A 22,439-nucleotide genomic window follows, 5' to 3' on the forward strand; every position below is an offset into this window, starting at 1 on the left:
AATTGCAACATTCTTCAGAACTTCTAAATGTGGCATATACTAACTCGTATGACGATAAATTATTTGATGACGTTGTGGATGTCGTAATTGATAGCATCAGAGTTCTGACCGAGCAAAAAAACAAAAACAAACAAACAACCAACAATAACAACAAACTAACAGAAACTGCTCATGTGTTCATAGAAGTCAGTTTCCTCAGTTTCTTCCTACTCTTTTTTTAAAAAATTTGAATACATATCATCTAGACACGGCCTCTTAATGTTATCATTCTGTCCCACTACAGTCCCATCAAGGCATCGTGTATACGAGTATTTCAGAGCCTCATTCAAAATTGGCCTTGACGATACTAGGGGTATCGGTCCAGCTGCAGGAGATGGGAGCCAAAATTTGCATGCTGTAGTAGCACTGCTGCTGCAATCCCCTCCATTCATCCTCAAAAGTCCTGCATCATAGGTACTCTTACGACACAAGCTTTCCTGCGAACGCAGCCTGCCAAGCAAACACGTAAAAGTTGCAGATGAGCAGAAGCTGTCATCCAAACCATCTTCTCAAGGCAGAGCACAAAGGAGGGACTTCCCCCAATGGCAGCACTTTGTGTGCATTGCATTGCAACAAGGTAAGTACTGTCTTGACTTGTAAAATATGCACATGCAGCTTGGCACAGATGCTGCCAAAGGTCAACACATGGACACAAGGACCGACTGAGAAAAGCTTTCCAGCTTTCCGGAGAGGGTGACTAACCATGTGACCTCTGCAATGCTGGTATCAAAGAGTGCTTTGCGCTTCAATGCGACTCATCCCACATGAACTGCAAAACAAAGAGGGCACCATTACGCGGAACGTTTGCCGCCCACTGCCGCATGTGACGCATACATTTCGTGAGTCAAAGATTTGTTTAATATTTTCTTTTCTTTTAGTGCTTTTGCAGCCCCATTTACTTATTATTCCAACACCCCACCGTAACTGCATTGGTGGCACGATGCCTATGATGTTGTAATTTCACTAGTTGGTATACGCTGGAAGATTTGTCAAGGTTGCTGTAAATGGAGCCAAACTAATTTTCACAAGCATGACAGACCGTATAATTGACAGGCTGGGGAAATTGCAATCACAATGAAGTTGCAATCACATTATTTAGACCGTTGAGGACAAAAACTGTGTGAACCTGTGTAAGATGCATGGTTTTTCTGAGCTGATAAATCCTTTCACTTAGAAGAAATTTAAGAGAGCTTTACAAGATATCAATGGCACATTTACCAGCACTAATATAAGGGGAAAAAGCAAATAGATCATTATTCATTCCTAAACTTTGTCAAGTAAAATTGAAGCTTTCCGTTGTGAATTTGCAGTTCTAATGGGTTATCATTGAAAAAAAAAATAATGAAGCAAACTAGTTTTCAATGACTTATATCTGCTTTCCCTTTTACCAAGTATCTTTAAAAGTGGGAATCTAATGATTTTTGGTAACTGTGGCCTGTGACTCTTATGAATAGTTTGATATGGGTCAGAATGTGGGAACTTTGTTATTCAACGAAATTCTTCAGAGTTTCTTAATTCTTTAACAGATGAACAGTGACATGATTCTGTGAAGAGACTACATAAAAAAAAAAACAACACCCACACACGAGCCACATATAATATCTACACTAACCATGAAGAAAATCCTTTCAAGACAACAAAAACAAGACAAAACAAATAAAGCGAATGCCAGTAAATTCACACGAAGAAATGCATGATTTAGAAAGTGATTCCCGAGAGAGAACAATGTGTATGAATCGGAAGGGTAATGGACTACTGTACTCCAAGAGGTGGGGAGTAAAATGGAGCTGAGATTATTGCCAAAGTTTGATGGAACAGTGTCTCTTGCTCCCCCATGGCAGTGAAATTTGAAGAAAAAATAAAAATACAAGACACAAAACAAAAGGAGGGGAAAGAGAAACTGCCACAACAACCTCAGTGGCCGGCTTAAATCATGCAAGGAAGCCTCGAGTACACCTGGAATGCTCTGGTGCTGATAAGGAAGAGATTGAATGTCCTGCTGTAGAACACTAAATAGATAGATTTGAAAAGCAAAAAAAATATGTGGTAAAACCACAGGGAGGCGTTCAGAGAACTTGAAAACCCTTTGATCTAAAAGCTCTCACGAAAAAACACAACAAAACCAGAAATCAAACAGTAAATGGAGCGCAGAACTACTGCATGATCCTGACAGGTAATAAATAACCTGATGTTGCTAACCTTATCTGCTAAACACTGGATAATTTGTCACTTTAACATGATTGCTTTGTGCGTGCATGCATTTTAATCCATGCACTTTACCGTCAATCTTCTCGTCTCTAAAAGAAATGTGATTGTCAAAAGTTTGGAGACAAACGTTACCTCACATGGCAACAGGGTTCAATGGGACGTGAAAAATGAAGTTAGTCTGCCTGAACTACAAGCACCATGCTCCTTTTGATTGACTTCACAGAGACTTGGAAAAGAATCTGTCACAAGGTACCCAATCCGTCTCAGAGCAGCACTAAAAGTCTTTCAATACCCTCTTGCATTGTTTCTGAAATACGGTCATCACGCAGACACATTCACCTTCTAAATTTTACTCTTCCCTATGCCCTGAACATTTCATAACCGAGGAATCAGACACCTAGCACCAAACCATCACTCAGTGCCAACTGACAACATTTTTCTGTATCAATAAGATGCAGCATGACAGTCATTTACGGTGCAATGCAGCTAACTCTCTTGTAGCACTCTCATTCTTTGCCCAGGTATTTCACCAAGCTGCTCTATGGCCATGGATGTGTAGCACCTCTGTACCGCATTCTATCTCCTCCTCCTTCTTGGTCATTATAGGTAGTCCACGCGACACACGCTCCCTCGTGGCACAACGTCACTCTGTTGGCCACACATGGAGAGAAAGAGATGGGGCAGAGAGGAAAGGAAGAGTTGTCCGGGTTTGTGCTCCGCGACTCTTTTGTTGGTCGTCCAGCTAGTGTCACGAGTCAAGGTCCAGCTCCTTCAGACACTTGGCCAGCGTCGTCGACGACTCCATGTTGCTGATGGCTAGCCGCGCCAGGAGTAGTTCGTGCTTGCGGATCTCTCTGCAACAACAAAACCAGACGGTGAAAAATGTTGCTCAACATCCAAGTAACTGTTAACTTTGTATACAGTGAGTTTGAGTTATAATGTTACAATTCTTCTCTTTTTTTTAAAGAAAAAAGAAGCCAACAAGTTATTGTTGACTATTTACAGACACATCTTGAGCAGAAGGAAGTATCCTGTGCAAGTCATACCATCAAGAGGCACATGGCTGAAAGTGTTGAATTTTCATGACAAAATGAATGATATTCACAATACATTTCCCTTCATAATCAACTAAAAATATGAATTGTTACAACTTTCCAGCTAAAATATTGATATACAGTACTCTCCGCATAATCGGGTAGGCTCGGGCAGAGCGTTTCTTACCCGATTAAGCGGAGTACCCGATTAACAGAAGAATACGCGTCTCATTCACACACAATGTATATTTATATGCATTGTACACTCCACCAAACACCTACACTGTATGTTTAACATGCGTGCTTGCATTGCACATTATGCACACCTTACACTTGCTCAGTCACGAGTAATAATTTACACTCTTTTTATGGACAAATATGTCTTCAGAAATCTGTGTCGTTTGACTATGATAATAGACTCCTCGCTAACAGGCAGGGGTTTCCCGAAATGAACACGTCTCTTTGCGTGCACTAGTAACGTAGAACGTCGGGTTACTTTTCGAGAATTGACTGGGGAAAGCAAAATTATGGAGCAGGTGCATGGCCTGATTTTCGTTGCAAACTTCTCGTATTGTGAATGTTGTTGCAGAGCAAGGGAGGAGCGCAAGTGTGTTCAACTCCTGTCTGTCTATGCAATTGTGAGTGCCAGCTACATGTGTAATGTTCGTTTACGTGTCCAAGTCAGTACGTGTACATATATTTTCATGTTTAATCACTCCCCAAATGATCGGTTTTCTTTGTAAATTAAGCAGAGAATGCGATTAGCCATGGAAAATTTGACATGCATGATTTTTTAAAGTGTTATATGCAATAAAATGTGGGTAGAAATTCGATTAGAAGAAAATTATTTACCCCTTTATGCGGAGAGGCAACCTGATTATCAGGTAATTTTAATGTGCATTGGAACTGACTCTGACATTTCTACCCAATTAAACGGAGTACCCGTTTAAGCGATACCCGATTACGCGGAGAGTAATGTATATTGTACACTGTACATCTTTCTTACATCATTTAGTAAACTGATGCAAAGAAATATAAAATCATTTCCCGATGGCTGATTGAATGGAACTCTCCTGAAATTGCAGAGCTTCCATTTTGAACAAAATAAATGAGAACATAAATGAGTACAACAATAACTTGTCCATACAAGTTATTTTCATCAAGAGAATAACATAATTATTATGCTAACCATATCTATGTATGGACCATAAGGGGTATACGGACAAGTATGCATGAATGACAGACACGGAAAAAGAAAGAATGGAAATGATGAAAGCCAAGTGGGAGAAGAATATCCACTTGCCGAGGAAATTGTCATCTTTCCTTCCTTAATTAATAAACAGATGTGTGTCTCAACAAAAGCAACATGAGTTTCCTTGCTAATGACTCTTGAGAGCAGAAAAAGAGACCATGACTGAACAAGTGCCAATTATTCAGTATCCGTACACAAATGTATGTGACGACAGGCCTGTATTGTGAATAACTGGCCATTTCGTCCATGTGGCAGGCAGCATTGTGGGACAGTCTCAACTGTGAAAATGCCCCTCAAGTGAGAAACATTGATCTAAAGGAGGATCATCATTACCTCCTTCCCACCGCTGAGTGAGTGGCCAGATTCTTCAGTATCAGCGCTGCTGTCAGTCGTATACTCTTCGTGACTGGACCCTCATTCTCACCCTACACAAGGCAGAAAGAAAGAAAGAAGGAAATACACAACTTGACAATCAGTACAAAAATGCTATACATTTATCAACACATATTTGTTTGTTTGTTGTTGTTTTTTATGCTGGACTACATTTTTTGTTTCTTTGAGTGATTCATTCAATACAAGTCTTCCTTTTAAGGAACATGCTACTTTCCCTTACACTAAAAATGCACATATATCACCATTCAAACAACTTTTTGAATGACTGAGGTACACATAAGGCTGCCTCACAAATACAAGTTGAATGCAATTATGTAATCCACCAAATAATGCTTGCATTCCTCCATATGTTGATTTCAGGGACAGGAAATTAACCCATCAGATTAAACTGTATTGTGTTATGTGCATGCTTCTAAAGCAGCAGAATTGCGTAACTTGAAAGGACTTGAAAGTGATGACTCTCTACCTGAGCTTGATAAGGTGGAGAGATGTTCTACAATCATAATTATTTCAAAAAATTTTTTTCTGTTTTTTTGCCAATTCTGCTCTGTTCCTTCAAGCTTACAGCTTCTGGTGCTTGAACTCACACTGATCGGGCATCCTTGAACCAAAGTCAGATTTTTCCTTCCATTATGCCCGTCAGACCTGTCAATAATGTTACTCTTCGCTGATTCAAGGGCGATAAAACAATGAATGACATGATGCAAGTGCACAAATTGGAGCTGAAAACGCTCCGGCCCCTGAAGCTCAACAATGGCCTCTTTCACTGCAAGGTCAAAGTTGCCATGCAGAGTAGACCTTGGCGGCTATCAATGAATCATCCCCTTTGTGACCAGTCTTTCCAACTGCCTGCGAGCTAACTAAATGTTTCAAGTAGGGAAGTGATCCTTACCAACAGCTCCTTGAGCGATGGTGTGTGGAGGCTGCGTCGTATCGCATGGTAGGCCGTGTGGGCGTTGTAGACGATTGGAGGGGGTTGGGGCGAGGGGTCTTGCGATGGGGGTGGGGTGGGTTGTGCCGCACGCTGTGCCCGCTTCTCAATGGCAGCTTGAATGGCCTGTTCTGAGCAGTGCTTGTCCTTTACAGTACATGGAAATAAGGCAATGGTTATTTTTTTATCAACAAGATCAACTGGCACATCAAGAATTATATGTGGAAGAAAAGTGTATGTAGATTACATAATTTCTTACATTAACTCAGACAAAAACATTCTCCTACTCTATGTTGACGATACTCATCCATTTGGTGAGCTCTAAAGTTTACACATCCATCCATCAATATAGCTCTGAAGACAATAATGAAAGACGCTTCCACTTTACCCCTTCATACACGCGGGAATGGTCTCTTGCTAACTAACATATCCACTTCAAACATTCGCATACGTCAGAGCTACAGAAGCATATTACTTCAGAAAAAGGAAATGCAGGGAACCAAAGTAGATCTCATAGACAAGTTGGCCCGACACATAAATTACAGACGGAGGAATGATTACGGGGGGAAAAAAATCAAGTGATACTTTGTTGTTTTCCGTTGGGGGCGTTTTAGTCAATTGCTAATGTGGAAGATCACACACAAGGGAGTCAAGAGTTTCATCAATCTCACCATTATGTGGCTGACCACCGACCAGCGTTGCCTCTGTATTCTGTCACAGCCTTCCCACTCACAGAGCCCTCTGTAGCTGATGGAGAGTACATGGCTGATACACGTGTGAGTATGGAGAGCCTTGGCCGAGGGGTATTTCCTGGTGGTACGAGAAGCGAATAACATGATTAATCCCACATCAAAGCATTTTGTGATTAGACTAATGCATGACTGACATGAATCTATCTCAAGAATTGATTAGCACACATAAACTCTGAATGAATTGCAATGTGTGAGATTATATAGAGCCCCATACGGGCAATCAAAGACATCGACGATACCAGTTACAGGGCTCGACACTAACTTTTTTGTTTGGTGGCCCGTGGCCCGAGAGAAAAATTTGGTGGCCCCGAAAAAAAAACAATAAAAAAACATTAAAAGTCCTGTTTTTTTTAGTGAGTCAAATAGCTAAGTTTTATCCAGTCATAGTAAGAATTGGAAGTTGGACATACATCTACTCATAAATAAACCTCAACAAACTCGCAAAACTCACTCTCAGGCACTCATTCAGTCCGTTTTCATCCATCCTTTAAACAAATATAACTGCTAATTTCCGGCGCAAAAAGTTAGGAATTAATTGACGTACTTTTCAAAACATTTTGGTGGCCCGAGGCGGCCACCAAATTTGCCCTTTTTTTGAAATTTGGTGGCCCAACTTTCAATTTTGGTGGCCCCGGGCCACCGGGCCACCATTAGTGTCGAGCCCTGCAGTTATGGACAGAAAGAAAACCCTTATGATTGTATACTCCATTCCATATGAACAAAAATGTTCACTTGAACTACTGTTGAGTACTCTGGAATCATTTAAAGGAAAAGTGTGGGGTGTTAGAGGAAGAAGCTGCCTGTCACAAACTATCATACAAATTAAATGGCTTATTAGCTGTGTACAAGAGAACCATGTCAATGCATGACAAAAAGAGTAAAAAGCTTAGCATGGCAGATTCTGGATAAGGACAACAGAGTACATATCATGATGATGGAGAACTTGCTGAAGTGAATTATAGGCAATTAAAATCCTGTGCACATGTCTACTTTTATTTGGTATTTGGTTACCTTAAAGAAACTTTGTAACATTTAGTCCTCTGAAAATTGTGAATGCTTAACATCACCAGATGGCTACAATTATTACATTGATAAGCAGAAAAATTCTATTTTTTTAAACTTCACCAGATTTCTGCCATCTAAATGAACCAATAAAAAAAATACCACACACATACACACCTAAGATTAAAGCATGGCCCATTAGTCTTAAATATGTATGACAGTACTCCAAGAAGTATCAGGTATACAATATGCCAACTTACCTTATGCATCCCTTCCATTCACAGACATACTTCAGCACTGGAGCTGGTTTTCCACTGCTGCTGGACGACTTCCTGCTCGAGCTCGACGTCGAGGATGAGGACGAATGTCTCCTCTTCTTGGTGGAGCGAGGTGTTGATGGGGAGGGCGGTGCTGCAGCGGAGTGTGAGGGCGAAGCCAGGGGATTGGATGGCGCGGACTGCTTCCCGTCCGGCGACTGGAGGACGTCGTCAATGGGTCTCTTGAAGCAGGGACTCTGAGAGACCGCTGGACTGGGGACTTGTACGGTGAGAGGCAAGGAGAGGGATGATGTGGGCTGAGGCAAGGAAGCTTGGGTTGAGGTAGCTGACGTGGGATTTGCTGGTGGCATTCCTTGAGAGCTGGTCGCACACGTCGGATTCGCATCCTGGCCAGGATCGCCAGACTGATTCGCACTGTGCTGAGTCCTTTCGTTCAAAGCACTGCTGCCAGACTGTGGGACATCCCGTGTCTGAGAGTTTGTGACAGGCACTGACTGAGAAGTGTTCTGTTGGTTGTTATTATTGGCATTTGCCACTGCTCCCACAGTGACTGAAGGCACGGTACTGGGGATGGGAAAGCTGGAGCGTATATCACGGCAGAAAGCGACAAGTCCTGCTGTTTTGGGGTTAGGAGTACTGGTGTTTGGAATGTTAGGTTGGCTAAGGTTTGGTACTGCCCCATGTAAGAGTTTGTCCAGTCTATCGCTGACGGTATTATTGCCGTCATAATTGTCTTTCACTGTTGGACGATCTATGTCTCCGTTCACCACATGGTTTAAACATGGCTTGCCTAGCTTATCAGCCAGGATACCATTCTCTGCAGAGTCCCTCTTCATTCCCACAAGACTATCCATTTTATCGCCAATTGTCTGAGGAGCCTTCTTCAGCAGGCTCTCAATGTCCTTGGAAGCCAGTGGTGAGACAAAATTATCCTTTGCCAATTTGACATCATTGTGCAAGGTGTCTCCAATATAACCATTTGGCAATCCCTGCTTTGCCACACAGTCTTGGCTTCGATTCCTTGCAAGGTCAACGGAATTATTGCAATCGCCACTTTCTGTGCTTGGAGGAACAGGCAGGCCATTGCACACAACGCCAATGACCTTCTTATCCCCTTCTTCAGATATCACATGAATGGAGTAGTTGTTTTTCTTGCTTGTATCTTTGCCAGGTGTACTCTGTCCATCATCATGTCCCCCTAGTGACCTGAACTTTGCAAGGTCATCCTTTGAACTCCCATTTTTTGTTTTATCTTTGTCCCTTTCTTTGTCTTTGTCTTTGTCTTTCTTTTTGTGCTTGGATTTACTCTTCTTTGACTTGGCCTCTTTGGAGACTCTGTTTGGACTCGGTGAGCCAGGGAGAGCTGGTAAGATCGGTTGGTGATGCAACTGAATCTGTGGAATGTTTGCGATGGTTGGAGCAGTCTGAACAGATACTCCAGTAGGCAAATGTGTAACAACTTGAACGTGAGACAGAGGCATCGTCTGTCCCTGAGTCTGCACCGTCATGGGTGCACCTTGAGAATGTCCAACAGTGTTCAGAACAATCTGACCTTGTTGTGGTTGAATGACCTGCAGCTGAGTCTGTTGGGAAATTGTATTTCCAGGGGCTGGGTGAACAGGACCTTGCTGCAGCAATCGCTTGATGAGTGGTGAATCTCGGTTAGTTGGACTCAATGGACCTTGCAATCTCTGCAGTCCTTGAAGACCAGGCAATCTGTTGATTTGGACATTCTGTGTCGTCTGCACTTGGGGCATGCTGGACACTGGAGGTTGTGGAAGGATTGGCTTAGGACCGGTGCGAGGAGGACCATTGACATTCTGCACAACCAACTGACCAGAATTTTGGGACAAGATGGTAGCCTGTGTGATGTTGCCTTGCTGTGAGTTGGTTGTCATTATCATGGTTTGGCCAGGTTGTAAGTGTGGCACACCTGACACCACATTCAATTGTTGCTGCTGAACTTGTTGCTGGACCTGCCCCTGTGGTACTAATGTAACTTGCAAAGGCACCTGAGCCTGGAACTGTTGTCCTTGAAAGCTTGGTTGAGTTTGGATAACCGCTTGATGACCCTGAACCTGAATTTGTGGCTGCACTTGCACATAACTGCCACTCTGCGTCTGGATTACAGTTCCCGTTCCCGCGTTTCGAACCACAGTGCCAGCCTGAAGGTTCCCAGAGTGAGACTGAACCAAGGTACCTTGCTGGGTCTGCAAGATAGCCTGTCCAGTTTGCACCTGTCCTTGCACCTGCACATTGACAACACTTCTTGACACTACTGGCATTTGCTGTTGAAACACAAATTGTGGCTGAGGTTGTGATTGCCCCACTGTGATCGTAGTTCCAGATTGTTTGTTTGTTGCAAGTTGGTAGTGATGGTTAATGTGAACCTGTGGCTGTGGCTGACTCAGCACTCCAATTTGTTGTTTGGGCAGTGTTCCTGGTGCAACTGATTGCGCGTTCTGGGATAATTGCTGTTGTGCAGGTTCAGGCGTTGGTGCAGTCTCACCATTCATGTCAGGCGTTTGAGAGCCTTCCTCATCGTTTGTGTCCACTTCAGACACCAAGCTTTCACTCTCCTCCATTGGCACATGACATGAGCTCTGATTGAGGACTGGGGATCCTGCAATTTGGCGAATGATGCCCTCCGTTACATCAGTCCTGTCATCCCCATCATCATCATCGCCATCAACTCCCATGGCATGGACATTAGGGATCTTTTCGATCCGCACCTCTCCGTCTGGCAGTGGTACTTTCAAAGGGGGCTGACACTTCTCTGTGGGTGCATCCTCAGCTGATGGCTTTGGCGATTTGTCCGCTGCCCCTGGACTCCTATTGGGGCTGCTAGATTGTCTGGAAGGGGTATTCCTCCCCGAAGACTTCTTCCCACTATTGCTCCTGCTTCTATTGCTTCTGCTCTTAGAGTTCAACTCTGTACTGGATTCTGACATGCTATCAGAAGATTGGACATGCTGGCTGGTACCATTCTGTCCAGGAAGCGATACATAGTGTTCATGAGACTGATTTTCAACAGCATTTCCAAGCACTGAGGGAGATCCATTGTGCGCTTGCATTACAACTGTAGGTAAACTTTGTGCTGTCATAGCTGTCGCCTCACTGATGTTTGAAACAACTTGCGTGTGTTTTGTCAATGACTGTGATGTACCACTAAAGTTCTGAGGGCCATTGACAGTGGGTCCTGCTCCTTGCATCTGCTGTTGTAATGCCTGTCCGTTCAATTGCTTTGAGTTATTCTCCTGCAAGTTATAACTGAGATGTTGCTGTGGCACTCTCATATTCCCAGCTACAATATCAGCAACACTTACACTATTAACTCCCTGAGGTATATGCGGTACTGATTGCTGCTGGGGTGGTCTGGCCACAGCGATACTTGTGTATCCTGCTTGAGGTTGGGACTGGCTGAGTCCACTCTGTGGAGTTCCAACATTTTGTTGGACAGCCTGTAGATGCTGCTGTTGTGGCTGATTCTGCTGTGATTGTGTCTGTGGCTGATGTTGTTGTACCTCAGGCTGTGATTGCTGTTGTTGAGGTTGAGACTGCACCTGCTGTGGTTGAGGTTGTGGCTGATGCTGCTGCAATTGAGGCTGCAGCTGATGTTGTTGCAGTGGAGGCTGTGACTGATGGTGTTGTGGCTGTTGCTGTTGCAATTGAGGCTGTGGCTGCAGCTGTTGTGATGAAGGCTGTGGCTGATGCTGTTGTGACTGAGGATGTGTTTGATGCTGCTGAAACTGAGGGTGTGGTTGTTGTTGTTGGTGTAACTGTGACTGCGGCCTGAGCTGAGGCTGCACTTGTTCATTTGGCTGTGGCTGTAACTGTTGCTGAGCATGTGGTGTGAACTGTGGCTGGTGTGATTGATACAGATGTGGTTGCGTTGCAGGAATTTGAAGTTGCTGCTGCTGTGCCTGTTGTTGAAGCTGAGGCTGGAGCTGTTGTATTTGTGGTTGTGGAGGTTGAAATTGATGTTGTGGTGGATGGTTCAACTGCTGCTGAGGCTGTTGCTGCATCAGTGTCGGTCCAGCCTGTGGGTTTATCACATTCTGATGTTGCACGACAGCCTGGTTTGTTGCATGCTGCGTTTGCACTACTTGCTGTGGTTGTTGGTGCTGCTGCTGCTGTTGCTGCAGAACTTGTTGAAGCTGTGCCTGAGTGAAAGGAGGGGGCAGAGCACGGGCGCCTGTTGTCGGGTTAGCAGCAGTGAAAGAGATTGCTTGACTGCCTGCATGTCCTCCTTGAACTTGCAGCTGCACCTGCGTTGGAAGTTGACCGGTTTGTCCTGGCACCTGTCCCTGACTCGGCCCAGTGGGAGGATTCTGCACAGTCATGGCTGCACCATGTATGTGGCCGGGAATCTGCCCGTTGACTTGTCCCGGGAGTGGAACATTCTGCCTCTGCGGGACAGCCTGCGGGAAGATGCCTCCCTTGGGTGGGGGTGGACTGGGTGAGACAGTAGGGGAAGGCGAATGCCGCTGAGCCATCCTTGCTATCATAGCTGAGGCTGCCATTTGACCTGCATGAGACATAAATATACAAATAAAAAAGATAAGAACAATATACACAGAAACACTAATTCAAGGTATACTGTATAAGTTTTTTTTTTCCATGAGGGTTCAATTTTTGCAAATTTTGCGAATCACAGTTGGATCATGAATTTACAACACACAAAAATATTACAATGCGCTAGGGTAATAGTGCATTTACGATAGCGTCAGTGTCAATTCATGAAAATATCTGTATGCGAAAATAACAGCTTACACAGTATTTCATGTTACATCATACAAACTATAACATACTGGTTTGTTTCCTTACCAAACTCTAATTTGAAGTATGTAATTCAACACATGCATTTTCCCCACTGAGAACAAGCTACCACATGCTGTTTCTTATCAAGGCCAAACCAGTTGAATCAAGAAATTAAAACAAGCGGATGTGAGTTGCAGATGACCTGTTACAGCTGTCAAGATTTCTGATGACTATCCAGGACTTAACATTTTAAAGCTGCTTACAAAGCTCACTTGATATAATGTCTTAACAATCTTAGTGTATGTCCTGGCAAAACTCACCAGCAGGAGAAGGTGCAGACTGACCGGCTTGCTGGTATTTCCATGGCAACGGGGCACGCCTTCTCTTGATTCCAGCGATGAGGAACTGGGGCCCCGCTTCGTTTTCTGTTTTCTTGCCCTCAACTGTGGGGAAGACAATCCTGCAAAGAGCGCAAAACAAGATTAAATTGACATTGTACAGATGAGGCGAGGAAATCATTTCCATATGATTCACAGAAAGCCTGACTGTAATAGGTCCCCATGAACTCATCTCTTGATTTATGAAATACACAAGTATGTACCCACAATAGGGTTTAATAAAACACTAACATTTTTAAACATTTACATAACATTAGGTTTCTTCTTTCCTATTTTTCATTATTATGATTGTTTTTTCTTTCATTTATTTATTCTTTTTTTGCTTAAGACCTACACTACATTGTCCTTGAAGAAATCTTAAGAGCACTTCAAGGTTAACCTAATCCAAGAAATGTTGCAATTCAAAGCAGCGATTTTCAAATTGTGACTGCTGATGGCATCAATCCAATTGACCAATTTGAATTAGCTTTGGGGAAAAACAAAACAAAAAAAAGTTCACCAAAGTTGATGCTGTGACACTTTTCATAATTCATATCGTGATTTATCTTTCCAAAAAGTTACATCAACAAAAATGCCATGGGAAGTGATGAGCAGCCCTCATTTTTTTATCCTTTACAGATAATAATGAAGATTACGAAAAAAAGACACACAAAACAAAACAAAACAGATCAACTATATGCCACATATTTTCAAATATTTGTTGGCTGGCTTTGTAGATAAAATGTACAAACCAAAAGTAAATATATAAAATGTCCTGACCAAAAGTTAATAGATAAAATGTCCTGACCAAAAGTTAATAGATAAAATGTCCTGACCAAAAGTTAATAGATTAATAGAGAACAAGGAACATGTTGTATCTTACAACATGAACGTAAAATCAGATAAAGTATTGCAAATATATTCCTATGCATACATGGAAGTGGCTGACAAAGATGTTGCAGAGAAAGAAAGATGTATATATCTGCTGCAGAAACTATTCATGTAAGAAGCTGTGAAAGTACTTTCACTTAAGTACAAATCTTAAATACAGAATGTTATGAATAGTTTACTATCAGATGCCAGACCAAATGCAAGAAATAACTAGAAATGTCGCTATGGCGACTGGTATGCCTCCGCCATAATGCATGATTCTCCTAATAGGTCTATAGTACATGTGGACAATGTGTGATTACATTTTCACAACATTGGCAAAATATTAACATGACATGTTTGTCACAAATGTATTGAATGTTTACCTTCCTTGACCTATGTTTAATTGGATGAATAGGAGAGCATGTATTTGGGGATTTAAGAACTTTAACTTGACATTGACCATTTCATAAGTTTATGCACTGAGTAATTTTCAAGGTATGGAGAAAAAGCGCAATTTCTGTATTGAACAGTAAATTGTTATCATTTTCATCTGGCCTTTGATTTATAAGAGAATCACTGTCAGGCAGAACATACATAAATTCAGCATGTACTAGGTTTCAAGATAACTTGAGCCACTTCCGAGATATGGAGAAAGAAGTTCAGCACTTTCACTTGATCTTTGACCTTTTGACCTTTGACGTTCTTGGCAAAAAAAAAAATCCCAGAGAATCTCTATTGGGTTATACATGCATACATCGAGTTTTAAAAAAAATCCTGCTGGCATTGCATAAATATAAGGAAAATAATATAATTTTGAAGTATTGCCCTTGACCTTTGACCCCTGACCTTTGACCCCATGAACCCTAAATTCCCTAGATAACCACTGCCAGTCAGTAGATGCATATATACTATGTTCCATGAAGATACCTTGAACAATTTCCAAGATACAGAGAAAAAAGTGAAATTTTAACATTTTGCTTGACCTTTGACCTTTGACCTTTTGACCTCATGACCCCAAACTTTCACCAGAGAATCTTAATTGGGTAGTACATGTATACACTAAGTTTCAAGAAAATATCTTCAGGCATTGCATAGATATGGGGGAAATAGTAAAATTTTAAGTATTTGACCTTGACCTTTTGACCTTTGACCTTGAGCATGTGCACCCAAAAGTTGATAGGCACAACTTCACCCCCTAATACACATACATGCCAAGTTTCATTAGGATACCTCAAAAGGTTTTGGTAGTTACCCTGTCCACAAAATTCATTACGGACGGACGGAAGGACGGACGGACGGACGGAAGGACGGACGGACGGACGGAAAGACGGACGGACGGACGGACGGACGGACGGACGGACGGACGGACAACCCGAAAACATAATGCCTCCGGCACCACTTCGTGGCGGAGGCATAAAAATGAATACTGATCACAGTTTAGTTGAGAGAGAGAAGATCCGACTTACTTGACACATCTCATGAAGTCACTTGAGTTGAGGATGTTCCGCCCTACGATCTTGCCGCAGGACGACAGGTAATCCGCGTAAATGTCGATATTGGAAATGGACGCTTCCGGTTCTGAGTCGTAGTGTGCGACCAGCCTGTATAGAAGATACATCATAGTACAGGAGATTATTACAATCCAGTGTTCCTATCGATACTTTCACACAAATGTTTGTGACCAGAGGCTGTGTGGTGACACAAGGCCCCAACATTTCTGGTTCCTACATTGACAAGAGTGCAAAGTAATGACATATGGTCTTGTACATTGCCATCCATCAGTGTCCGTATACACTACAAACACACTGCACATACATAACAATCACTTATCCCATGGTATATAATATGCTACAAAGTTCGGCACTGTGATCTCATCAGGAATGAAGAAAGAAAGAGAGAAATCAGATTTCTAATCTGTTTCTTCTTGTGCACTTAAGTTTTAAGTTGACTCACTCAAAGTGACTGAATGATGCCACTATAAATATTAAAGAAAAGAAGGGGGAAAAGCATATGCAACAAACTTGACTTTTCATGACGTGCAAGTCTCCGACAGGTTTGTACAGCACCTGCAACGTAATGGTCTCTCCCAATAAAACACCATGCGTATATTCTATATCAACATTCTAAGAGGTAGACAAACTTACTTTAGATTTTTTATTCTCAAAGCAATAACTTCATGCAGTTTGCTCCTGAAATCATTCTCAAACAGCGGAGTAAGAAATAGACCATAATGTTCTTGAATATTTTCATTGTGCATGGAGCTGACACTACAACGGCACTGACAGTGATAGAACATGACTGAGCAGTCTGCTTTTCTAAGAAAGAGACATTACTCACCACTGGCAAGCCACAGTCTCCATGTCGGCCTCTTTGAGTGCACTTCCCTGCGGTGGGGCAGGTGGGGGCGGGGTAGGTGAGGCTGATGACGTTGAAGCAGCAGGAAACGGTCCTGAGAACGTGACAGACAATTGTATACAGCCATCACCATGACATGCATACACACAACCAAAAGTGACTGTTTGTGACCCCATGTTCTATTGTAAAATGTCACATTTTTGCACACATAATTTTTTCCGCTTGGGTTGGTAAGAGGAATTTTGCTTTTGTTTATATTTCCACAGTATCAAAACATGAAGTAGCATCTTAACAAACTAAAAAGTTCATGTATTTCTATTTTGCAGCAGTTTAATGTTGCACGAAATGTGTGAAATTTTCCACTGGAACAGTCATGCATCACAGCCACATGGGGTAAAAAGACAGTCGTAACAGTGTAATCAAAGAGTTACTGTAAAACGAGTCATTTTCGCGTGCATTTTAATTTCGCGAATTTCGCGAGCGCCAAAATTCCCGAAATTAAAATGCACGCGAAAGTTTTTGTCTACACTACATGCATTGAACACCAGTGGCAATTCGCGAAAATTTCATGCCACGAAAAGGGCTGTCAGCTCCAATTCGCGAAAATTTCATGCCGTGAATATATCATGTTTTACAGTACATAGACCATCTCATCCCTCATACCTACTGTACAGCATACACTGATATTCATCCAATAATGAACACACACTGGGGCACTGATATGATTTCAGCATGACAGGGGTATGTTTCTGGGTGTACGCATCTTGTATTGCCATTGAGCTCGTCATGCATTGTGCGAACAATGCACAAAAACACTAGGATATCACCCCGGTAGTTTACAGTTTAAATAAGGCTACACTGCCTTCTCATTAGCCACTTCACTTAATAACTCTGTTTTTATCTGTCACATTTTCATATAGCATTTGTTCATATCGTTGCCAAATCTCTATGTATGCATGTTCTATTACGTGAAAACTGGAAAAGCACTCGAGAGCTCACGCGCAGACCTTCGCCAGGTAGCTCATTTCTATCCATGCTGAAAATCGCCCAATTTCCCGATGACAAAGAAGTCTTGTGTTTACCTCATCAGCTTCCTGCTGCGCTGCACCTCGAGCAGAGCACGTACTTCAGTGCTCATTTGCAAACCTCAACTACGCGCAGCTTGAAATCCCAAGTTCATTGACCCTATTTTCAAAAAGATAAAAAATCCTTCAAAAATTCATTAAAAATTCCCAGATCACAACCAAAATTTAATCATCTGCCCCTTCTGTCATTATCAAATTTTCCTGTAAGATTCAGCCAAATCTGTTCACAACTTTTTTGAGTTATTTTGCAAACAAACAAACACACTTGAACACTTGACAAAACATAACTTCCTTAGTGGAGGTAATAAATTAATGAATGAAACGAATGAATGAAAATATCACTGAGAAAACTCACTTGCTGGAGGTACGGGAGGTGTGTTAGCCTTGTTGGTGGAATGGGGAGGAGGGGGCGTACTCGTGGCCGTCCCGTGGGCGCTGCCCATCGTCACGATGGGGTGGTGGATTCCATCTGGTGCATGGTCCACAATCTTGATGCCAACAAAGGCGTCTGCACCCAGCGATTGTGCATCCAGGGTAACAAGGCATACTAGAACATCTGGAAAGGATGAGAATTGCAAATGCATTCGTATCATAGATGACCTTATCAAACAAGTGATATTTCCATGGTGTGGTGGCATGGAAGGACAGATATGGCAAGACACTCCAGGAAAGTCAAAACACAGAATAGCAATCTTAAAAGTATCCTCATCGAATGCTTTTAATTTCATCTGTCATTTCAGGGAATTGTCTATCACATGACTACACCTTGTTAGCATCAGCTCAAAATGATTAGTGATACAGCAATGCAACTGATTTCAGCGTGCAGTGGCTAGCACGCCATTCCTTGCTGCAACTTCATATTTCCTAGTGACAAAAGTAAGTGCAAGATATCTTGTTATTGTTTCATAAGATTTTGTTTATTCAAAAAAAAGTGGATTCAATGAATTCAACTTAGAATTTGCTTTCTCCTGAATTGAAATGCATGAAACAAACTACTACCATGGGCTGGGAAAGTCTGCATGTAGCACTATCATTAGTGGTAAATTATAGCCATTTAACTGTGATCTTCTGACTTGATAAAATGAAAACATGATTTCACTTTGTCTAATACATACATCTGATGCCCATTTAGTAATTTGATGCTCACAGCAACAACAAATAAGTAACTCTTTACCATATATTAAAATATTCAAATTGAAAGCTATATATTTTGAAAAAACATTGAATTAAGTATTCAAATTGATGTGATTCTTTTTTTTCACCTGAAACCATCAAGAGTGCCTAACTCTTCCTGAATGCTTTGTTTCCAAACAGCAAGGGAGTAATTTAGTTTCTTAGCCAGGGCTCGACACTAACGGTGGCCCGGTGGCCCAGGGCCACCAAAAACGCACGTCGGGCCACCAAAATTTCAGAAATGAAGAATTCGTTAGCCTGATCGGGCCACCAAAAGAGGTCGGATGTTTGCCTTTGGGCCACCAAAAATAAAAGTTAGTGTGGAGCCCTGTCTTAGCTATTAGTGGACAATAAGGTGTCTTGTATGACCAGTCTCCTCTAGTCAGTGGTCTCAAAGAAGTCTCGTGTCCTGGCACTTCTGGACCAAGCACGTGGCAACAGGAGTAAAACGAGAGGGATTTTGGGAGGGGGGTAGTGTACCTATGCTGCGGTGGACTTGAGACAGCCGCGTGCAGAAGGGCTCCTCTCGCTCCGACATGACCAGCATGACCTCCAGGGCACCGAGCAGCAGTTGGATGTCGTGGATGGTCAGCAGGGTGACCACCCGGACGTAGACGGACGGCTCCAGGCAGCGCTGGAACGTGTCCAGGTTGTTGTCCACCGTCATCAGCTTCTCTATCAGCTCCATAGCTATGGCAACGACATGAGCATGAGGAAAAAAATGAGTGTAAGATTTCTCTCTTGGTCTGTCTATGGCATCTTTGCCACTAATGTGCACACATTTTACATTACGTGACACGAGTCATTTTTTGTAAATGATTTTGGATAATGTGAAGCCAGGAACCTGTTGCATATAATTTGGGATCACATGTAAGTCAGGAAATCAAGCATACGTCTCTGAACACTCAATTCTGAATGGTCTATGCATGACTTAAGTTTCATTTCCTGACTTATGTTTGATTGCATCTTCTTATGCAACAGGGGCCAGATCTCTATGAATGCTGACTGACAGGTGAGAGACAGGTTGCACCTAATAAATGGCAAGCCTTTTGAGAATTAAACAGAGGGATGGTCATGTTTTAGTCCTCCTGTCTTTAGTACAAACTTTGCAGAATTTAACTTTGGAGTCAGTAACCTCTGGCTGAAACATAGTACAGACAGAAATAACATTGAATCATAATGTGAGGCATCACCTAAAAAAGAAACACACCATACATGCATGTGGCATTAACCTTGCTTCTTAGTGTTCATGGAACATCACAGTAACTTTGTCGCAGCAAATTGTGCATGATCAACAGTTTCCTGACTACTAATACAATAACCTTAGTTGCTGTTACTGTAAAAGATACATGTAAAAGTAATAGCACACACATCATTCAGAATATATCTTCTATAAAAAAACAACAACCATCTGAACCAAAAAGACTGAGTCATACAGTGTGAGTTTGTGTTTAACTTTACATAGAGCTATAGAGGTGCAGTAAGTACACATCATGAATCACCTTCCCTTTCACAATTCAATTGCCTGCAGCTCCCGTTACAGTGCATGCAGAAAAGATGAAATACTTACACCTGAGAATGACAAATTTGTCCTTGTGTGTTAGTCCCTTGTGAATGGTGTGCAGCATGAGTTGTGTACTGACGTAGTCTACCGAGTCCATAACAAGCTGTAATGAGGCAAGAATACCCACCGTTAAAAACATTTCCTCTTCCACACTGCACTAACTTGTAAGGAGATTCCACAGGTGCTAAATACATACACATATTCTGAAACACTAAATCTGCCACAGAGACATTACAAATACACACACACACCCCACTCAAACACAGGAGCACAGATGCAGTATAAAATTCAGTGGATTTCCAGAAATTCACAAATAGAACTTCTAAGTAGAATAGGAAATGGAATAAATCATGAATACAACTTCTTTCTTTTCTAATGGCAATCGTAATTGTATCATCATTTGCTTTGAATGAGGGAACTCTTACTGAACCATGAATGCTGACTGACATGAGACTGAAGTAACATAAAGGCAAGGTTTAAGCACCCAAAAGCGAACCAAACTGTACCGAACAATACTGTACCATCACATACCATGCCAAATTGGGAGCATTTGAGCACTTTGTGGAGAAAGAGTCCTTCATGAGGTATTTTTAGACACTAGTCACTTGGGGTCACACACTTGTAGCACCAGGGTCATGCACCTGGTGCACTGAACGCTCATACTGGCATCCCAAACAAAGAGAATGAACTCTTTGCATCATGACATAGCATGTGTCAAGCACATTCTTCTCACGCCAACTTCTGGTATGGTACACTTTTGGACCACTTTCCGTTCGAGCGTTCTGTGGCACAGTGGTGACTGTGGTCAGCTTTTAGCATGGTATGGTACAGCACACTTTGGGAATGTTTTTTCGAGCGCTCCTCTGGCGCAGGGAGAGTATAGTACGGTACTCTTCGGGAGAGCACTCAAATGCACCCTATGAAATCATGTGCACTGATTTGGGTTTAGGAAAGCGTTCAGGTTTTATAAACATATAGCCAATTCAAATGGACAGCCAGCACCATGATCATATCTTCCATAAGCAAATCCCTCCCAAGTCTACTCAGTTATGAATGCATCAAGACACTCCTCCCAGTTTTGCAAACCTTCACATCATACAAACACACACTTCATTTAAGTAAGATATCAAGTCTGGTTTGATTCATAATTTCTCTTCCCATTTGCTCCCCATCCCTTAAAAACAAACAAACAAACAAACAACAACAACAAGGGAAAAGTAGTAATAATGACATATCATCCCTTGACTTTGTATTTCAATTGGCACACATTTTGAAACCTCATGTGACTCAATCTTAAATATCAAAAATACTGATTTGAGTTTTAAAACATCACAACTATTAACACAATCCAAAATGATGTTTCTACATTGTTTGACATCAACACTGACATTATTTTTGCACGAATGCTCCGAAAATGAAAGTGTCATGAATTTTTGAGACACAAGATCTTTGTCACCCCTGGGGACAATATGCTGGCACTGAATTCATGCAAACTCACATGACTGCATATATTGGTGAGGGCATCCATGCCAATTTGCTGCAGCATCGTGCAGTTGTTGTGGGACAGGAGGAGTAGAAAGCGGTACAGCGTCCGGTGGGCCGCCATGGTCGCCAGATTGTGCGGCTCAAAGGACAAGTTCCGGAAGATGATGGCAATCTGTCATGGGGCAGGGAGGAGAGGAAAAAGGGAGAAAACATTTCAGTGCATTATGTACCAGTTGCATATCAACGTGGCCAAGCTGCACATACTTCTGAGCTACAGTACTGTATATACCGAATATTTCGCAAGGTTTTTATTTTCGCAAATTTCGCGAGTCAGGTGCTATTCGCGAAATTAAAAACACGCAAAAATATTGACTCTAATGCCGATATGAATGTGAGGTACACGTATACATTTCTCCGTTCAGTACAGACTCCATGATAGCGAATTTAACCACTTGCGAAATTGTCGGGAAGTCGCGATTCGCGAACTTTTAGACTCGCAAAATATATGGCGTAAACAGTATACACACATTTCCTCATTTTCACTTTCACCTATCTTGTGTTCCGCCTTCCATTCGTGCATTCAGTTTCTACTTGGGATATAATCTGCCATGTCAGACAAGGCAACATTCATTCATTCATTCCTGGGAAGTACAGTACTGTGTGGACTGGCCCAATACACAACAAATATGTTACACTGAAGTGGAGAGATTGATTCTCAATAGAAATTTGAGTCTCAAAATGCATGGTGTACAAAGTGAACAATATGTATGAGTGTTTAATGCAAGCAATCCAAAGAAGAGAAGTGCCACAGCTCTTCAGCTTTGCACTGACACATCTTTGAAGCACTTATACAGTGAGTCACGAGACTTCCACTCAC

At 42.1% G+C, this 22,439-nt stretch overlaps 1 protein-coding gene across 1 annotated transcript in view; it reads right to left on the reverse strand.

The window, feature by feature from the left end:
* Positions 1 to 2,435: 2,435 nt before the first annotated feature.
* LOC139715882 (uncharacterized) overlaps positions 2,436 to 22,439 on the reverse strand; it is a 55,110-nt gene continuing 35,106 nt past the window's right edge. The window contains exons 8-19 of the mRNA XM_071627432.1: positions 21,576 to 21,734; positions 20,084 to 20,180; positions 18,994 to 19,203; positions 17,696 to 17,896; positions 16,238 to 16,349; positions 15,367 to 15,501; positions 12,971 to 13,110; positions 7,872 to 12,417; positions 6,529 to 6,667; positions 5,819 to 6,004; positions 4,867 to 4,958; positions 2,436 to 3,101 (exon numbers count right to left, since the gene is read on the reverse strand). Coding sequence (XP_071483533.1) covers positions 2,996 to 3,101; positions 4,867 to 4,958; positions 5,819 to 6,004; positions 6,529 to 6,667; positions 7,872 to 12,417; positions 12,971 to 13,110; positions 15,367 to 15,501; positions 16,238 to 16,349; positions 17,696 to 17,896; positions 18,994 to 19,203; positions 20,084 to 20,180; positions 21,576 to 21,734 — 6,123 coding nt within the window. The 3' untranslated portion in view covers positions 2,436 to 2,995. The remainder of the gene's footprint in view (positions 3,102 to 4,866; positions 4,959 to 5,818; positions 6,005 to 6,528; positions 6,668 to 7,871; positions 12,418 to 12,970; positions 13,111 to 15,366; positions 15,502 to 16,237; positions 16,350 to 17,695; positions 17,897 to 18,993; positions 19,204 to 20,083; positions 20,181 to 21,575; positions 21,735 to 22,439) is intronic.

Source organism: Diadema antillarum, unplaced genomic scaffold (assembly GCF_040938485.1).
Source record: "Diadema antillarum isolate AM-2024a unplaced genomic scaffold, OU_Dant_1.0 scf00000057, whole genome shotgun sequence".
Lineage (NCBI taxonomy): Eukaryota > Metazoa > Echinodermata > Echinoidea > Diadematoida > Diadematidae > Diadema > Diadema antillarum.